Source organism: Lactuca serriola, chromosome 6 (genome assembly GCF_051521515.1).
Source record: "Lactuca serriola cultivar US96UC23 chromosome 6, Lser_US96UC23_V15, whole genome shotgun sequence".
NCBI classification, from domain to species: Eukaryota; Viridiplantae; Streptophyta; class Magnoliopsida; order Asterales; family Asteraceae; genus Lactuca; species Lactuca serriola.
Window position 1 is genome coordinate 190,834,641 of NC_136413.1, and position 6,677 is coordinate 190,841,317.

A 6,677-nucleotide genomic window follows, 5' to 3' on the forward strand; every position below is an offset into this window, starting at 1 on the left:
TTGATCTATGTTTTCTCCAATTGAACATACAACTTGAACAACAAAATAGAAAAACCCTAACATACTAGTATATAATCGAAATACACAATTAGGGTTAGAAGATTCATACCTTGATTGTTATATAGTAATAACAATCCAAATCATTGTGTTGTTAAAGCCTTGAGAGTGAGTGTCACAAATGTCACACCTCTAGTGGTTCACACCCAACACTAGCAATAGAAGATGATTGAGAATGAGGAAAGAGACTTCAAAATTTTCGGTTGGCTCTTCAAGAGAATGAGTGGCCAAAAATTGTAGGGTTTAGGTTGTTTATATAGTGTAGTTAGGAAACCCTAGATAAACCCTAATCCAAGATAATCTTAAATCGGGCAGTTATCCATTTTCCTGTTTATCTACCAAAGACTATTCTAGAAACCCTTAGGCCATAAGAAAACCGTCCAAGGCCTATGGAGGGTTCTAGATTGCCTCTTTGCTCAACTATTAAACAATTACACTTTAGTCCCTGCACTTTTAATTAATTCCTTTAATCCCAAAATTAATTCTAATTAATATAATATTTTCATAATATATTAATAAATCATTTATTTCAATTTATTAATCATATAATAAATCAATCTCTTTCTCCAAAATCATCTTGTTTAGTTGCTAGTCTTGAGGGCAACCCGAAAGGACTGTGCTACTATCAATTTAAGTATATACCAATTATAGTTATAAGCTTAGACACCTAATCCAACACTTTATCCATTGGGACTATCCGAAAAGGTCCAAAACCTAATCCGTAAAGCTTAATAATGCAAGGGATTAACCAATAAGCACTTAATCCCTAAAGTCCTAAGTCCATCCTTTCTAGAAGTGATTCTAACACCAAAACCATCTCAAATACATACATGTCCAATGCATTTCTTGAACCGATATTAGGGCAAACTGAGGATTTATGACCTAATCTCTATACATGACATCAAAACTTGATTATAATCTAGATCTAAGACACTACTAACTTATCTTGACCTGGAGATTCATAAAGTTGCAAACTTTTTGAGTTCTAACCATTCCAATATTCAAGAACAAGAAACTAAAGGGACAAAACTCAAGATCTAACAACTTTGAATGATAAAAATTGAGTCTTGGACACTTACGAAGGCCAGAAGAGTGCCAAGGTGAAGAATGAGAACTTGCTTGCTTGATCTATGCTTCCTTCCTCCTCCTTTTTCCTTCTTTAGCTTCAATAAGCACCTAACTAGCACAAAAATAGAGGAAGATGATTAGGGTTTGCAAGGAACGTTTGGGGGAATGGAGGCTGATGTGAGGGAGGCTATGAGGGGGTTAAAGATCCTTAAATAGGGATTAACCCTTAAACTTTAGGGTTTTCTCCATCAGCCGCCACCACGTCGTGGTGAGGCTTCACCACGTCGTGGCCAAAAAGGAATCATGCACAATTTGGAAAAAATTCATACATGGAATCGAGTGTTACACATACTTCTCCCACCTTGGGAGAACACATCCAACATGCCCATACACTCATCCTACACATCAAAGTGGTTCTCTCCGTCCAGGAGGAACCGCCTCATCTCACATGTCGATCTGAGTTGATCGTTGGAGCCTGCTCCTGGGGCATAGTCCCTAGGATGATTTTAACGACTTTGTTTTGATAGAAACTAGATATCATGATGCACCACCACTAGATCTCCGGTCGAGATCTAACTCCAAGCTTCGGCGGCCTGAGTTGACGTTACAACAATATATATATATATATATATATATATATATATATATATATATATATATATATATATATATATATATATATATATATATATATATATTGGGGAGGCCTCATGAGAAATACAAATAATTTACGAAAACATGAAAAACAAAGAAAACCTATGATATTGTGTCACTTCAACCTTATATTTTGGACAATAATCCATCCAAAATTTGAACTATATTATAATAATCGATGATACATTAAAAATTGTTTCATATTAGCCAAAAACACGTTTTTTGACTTTTTATTATGAAAACTAATTTAAAAATGGTTAAGGACGTGAAAAAAATAGAAAGAAACGGTTGTTAAAACCATATTTAAGTTTATATTACCATAAGACACTCCCATATATATAAGATAAAATCTGATTTCATATATATATATATATATATATATATATATATATATATATATATATATATATAAAATGGTGGGCCTCATGTTTTTTGTTTAAGAATTAAATTAAGTAGATAATTATAATAATAATAATTTTTTTGGAAAAGAGTATACTAATCATTCTAGGTAGTTCAAAGACCATTTGTGTAAGTTTAAAAACCACGAGGACTATTTGCATAAAAAAAAGATTAACATGGACTGAAATTAGTCCATTGTGACTTTTCATAGGAGAGCATTTATATAATTATGTCTAAAATAAAAGGTTGTCACAGTAGTTGAATGATTTAATGAAATAAATTAATTGGCATTAAAACTTTACAAAATATTACTATGACTTTAGTTAGTTTCTATATTTAACCCTAAAGTAAATTACAGTAATATTGGCAACAAGTAGGTAAATGGAAGGGTACAATTTAGGTAAAAAAGGAAACTGAAAATGAATGCGTTACTCAATTGCCGGCGCACGGCGACCCAACGGTCGGGAGAAGTGGTGTGGGGTCCGTCACACATGATAATTGCCCCCATCACACCAACATTGAGCTGTGATTCAACCGCTGTTTGGAGCCCACGATTTATATTCGTCCCACTCATCGAGACAGACTGTTTCAAACCCCTCTCAAACCCTTAAAAGACCCCCTTCCCTCTTCCACAACTCATTCTACTTCTCATCTGTCTTCGATTCCTTTCTTCAAAAATCAAAGCTTTCTTCGATCCATCAATGGCAGAAGAAACCCTCAACACAGCCGCACAATCGGCAGCTCATGCTGAGGTTGCCGTTGTTTCCGATGTCCCAGAGGCCGAGAAGGTTGAAACCTGTGCAAAAGACGCTGTCTTGCCGGAGCCGGTGAAAGATGCAGTCGTTGAAGATGAGAAGGAGAAGGTTGCTGCTTCGACTTCCTTCAAGGAGGAAAGTAACATTGTGGGTGAACTTCCTGATCCACAGAAGAAGGCTTTGGATGAACTGAAACATTTGGTTCAGGAAGCTCTTAACAAACACGAGTTCACTGCTCCTCCACCGCCGGTTAAGGAGGAGAAGCCGGTTGAGGAAAAGCCATCATCCGTCGTTGAAGAGGAAGCCAAGCCTTGTGAGGATCCGGCTGTTCCTACGCCGGTGGCTGAACCTGTGGTTGAGTGCAAGGAAGAAGAGAAGGTTACACCACCGGCGGCAGAGCCATCGGAGCCTGTGAAGGAAGTGACCGAGGTGATCGTGAAAACCGAATCCTGCATCGACGAAGACGGAGCAAAAAAGATCGAAGCGATTCAAGAAACGATCGTAGCAGTCACCATGCCTGCGGAGCCACCAAAGACAGAGGAAACTGAGCAACCACCGTGCGCGGCGGAGGAAATCCCAATCTCACCTGAAGAAGTCTCCATCTGGGGAATCCCATTACTCGCCGACGAACGTAGCGACGTTATTCTCCTGAAATTCCTCCGCGCAAGAGACTTTAAGGTCAAAGAAGCCTTCACCATGCTAAAAAGCGTGGTGGCATGGAGGAAAGAATTCGGGATCGAATCACTACTCGATGAAGATCTGGGAACAGAGCAAGAGAAGGTGGTTTACATGCACGGCGTCGATAAAGACGGCCACCCAGTCTGCTACAACGCATACGGCGAGTATCAAAACAAGGAATTATACCAAGCAACCTTCTCCGACGAAGAGAAGCGCAAGAATTTCCTCCGATGGAGAATCCAGTTCTTGGAAAAGAGCATCAGAAAGCTCGATTTCAGCCCCGATGGGATCTCCACCATCGTACAAATCATCGATCTCAAATTTTCCCCCTCCCCCTTCAAGAAAGAACTCCGTCAAGTTCTTCAGTTGCTCCAGGACAATTACCCAGAATTCGTCGCCAAACAGGTACCTACCTCCATTAATAATAAATCTGTCAGTTCAATTTCTTAATTTGTCTGGGACATGATGACATGTTCTGATCTTTGTCTTTTGACCTGTAGTCAACGGTCGACCCCAACTACCACATGCGTTTGTTCTTAATCTTTTTCTGATCTGGTTTTTGTGTCGTTTTTTTTTTTTTTCCTGAAGGTGTTCATCAATGTTCCATGGTGGTACCTTGCTTTCTACAAGATGATCAATCCATTCTTCACCCAGAGAACCAAAAGCAAGTTCGTTTTCGCCGGTCCTTCAAAAACTTCTGAAACCCTTTTCAAGTGAGTTTTCCACGAACAATACCTCCGATTCTTCCATGGATCTTTCATCTTTCTAACCTTTTATTTTATTCTGCAAATTCAGATACATAGCACCGGAGCTTGTTCCAGTTCAATACGGCGGTCTTAGCAGGGACGGCGAACAAGAGTTCACCGCCGGCGACTCCATCACGGAGGAGATCATCAAGCCTTCTTGCGAACACACAATCGAGCTTCAAGCTCCTGAGGCATGCACGTTGATATGGGAGGCGAGAGTGGTGGGAGGTGAAGTTTCATATGGGGCTGAATTTGTGCCAAGTGCAGAAGATGGATACACTGTTATTGTTCAGAAATCGAGGAAGGTTACAGAGAGCAGTGATGGATCGGTGATTTGTGGGAAGTTTAAGTGTGGTGAAGCAGGGAAAGTGGTGCTTACATTCTTTAATCAGACCTCCAAGAAGAAGAAGGTGCTTTACAGGTTCAAGAGCGAGTAAAAAAGCTGCTTCGTATTTCATTCATACATTATATTCTTGGAATTTATTTATATTGATTTGGTGATTTGATTTGATTTGTTTTGTGGTTTTAGTATATCTTCATTATATATTGGGATTTGGTGTATTGAAATTTTACATATAGAAATGGATTGTGAGCAAATACAGTTTGGTTCGAAGTCTTTCATAATTTGATCCGTTTTCGGATTCTTGTTCGGATCATTGACAAAGCTAAAAACAAAATGAGACAACGATTTACACCCTGACAAAATCCTTTTAGGATATGTTGTAATAAAAAACAGACATGAATAATGTTTGATTGGTATCAATTTCATTCTATTTCTCTACATATAATAACACTATTGTATCACACCACAAACAATGGAATCGAAACCACTAACAACACTATTCATTTCTAATACTATAACTATAAGTCTCCACTCTTTATATGAGGTTCTCTTACTAGTAAGAGTGAACTTCTTCAAACATAATCCCACGCTATCTTTTCATTTTATTCTTCGGCTTCATTTCTTGATCTACTCCCTTTTAACTCCCTCTTTCCATTGACCACTTTTTTTATGTATGCCATAAACTGATTAAACTCGACTCAGTAGTCCTATATTGCATCTCTTTTAGATGTCATGCATAGTGAAAAAAGTGCATAACAATGAGTCGGTTAGTTTGAATTATGGACGAGTATCTAGTAACGCTGATGTTGTTATATTAGAGAACTTTTTTTTAACAAGAATATATATATATATATATATATATATATATATATATATATATATATATATATATATAGGGTTAGGTTATTTTGTTTTCCCTATCTATTGTGTGCATGTATGATTGATTATTGACCAATCATTTTAGTTATTTTAAAAAAGTAATTAATGCATATTACATGTTGAAGATATAATAGATATTAATTACATCTTTAGCATTTAATATGCATTAATTACTTTCTTAAAATAATTAAAATGATTGATTCAAAATCAATCATACATGCACACAATAGATAGTGAAAACATATATATATATATATATATATATATATATATATATATATATATATATATATATATATATATATATATATATATATATGTGGAACAGTGAATATACCCTTAAATGTGTATAAACTTAAGTACCCAAACACATCATAATACATCGTTTTGTTTGATATATTCATTATAATGTTCTTAAACTTCAAATCCTAACTTTATTTACTTTCAAGATTTTCAAAATTTCACTATTATCTTTCTTTTACATCACATCTTTTTGCCGACTACTAGACTATATATACATTGTAGTTGAAAATGGAAATTATGTAAGAGTAAGATAAATATGTAATTTATAAAAATCATGAAACTAAATCAAGCTAGAAGTGAAATTATAAAAACATTCAACAAATAGGTGTTTGTTTTTTGTCTGCAGATCTTTTGGCCTCTTCTGTCTGAGTCGTGCAGACCACGCGCAGAAATTAGGTTTCGCAGACTGTTTGTTTTTTTGAAAACTACGGACCAAAAAATGTTTGCACGTCCTCTTCTTAGCGCAAATGTGGACGAGAGTCTTCGCATTCGAGATCGTCCACTTTCATTTTCAAAATCTTCATATCGTTTTTTGTTTGAAGTGTCGTATGCACATCTTGGAATGACGTTTGTGCGTCTATCATTTTTTGTTCCACCCGAAATAATTTCTCCACCTTGCTTTCTTGAATGTGGACATATCGATCAAATTTCTCTTCAAAATGATCGATAACACTAGAACCCGAAGCCGACGAACCCGCTTTTTTTGCTTTATTTCTTCCAACAGGCCGATGAAGAGGTTGCTCGTCTTCAAGATCAATCGGGTCATCGTTGATGTCGATGTGTGTTCGTCCGTCC

General features: G+C 36.6%; 1 protein-coding gene across 1 annotated transcript; it reads left to right on the top strand.

Moving 5' to 3' along the window:
* The first annotated feature begins 2,758 nt into the window (after positions 1-2,758).
* On the top strand, positions 2,759-4,970 carry LOC145057625 (patellin-3-like). The gene is made up of 3 exons (XM_079005495.1): positions 2,759-4,016; positions 4,200-4,324; positions 4,407-4,970. The coding sequence occupies exons 1-3, from the start codon at positions 2,880-2,882 to the stop codon at positions 4,792-4,794; spliced, it is 1,650 nt and encodes a 549-aa protein (XP_078861621.1). The 5' UTR covers positions 2,759-2,879; the 3' UTR covers positions 4,795-4,970.
* The last annotated feature ends 1,707 nt before the right edge of the window (positions 4,971-6,677 follow it).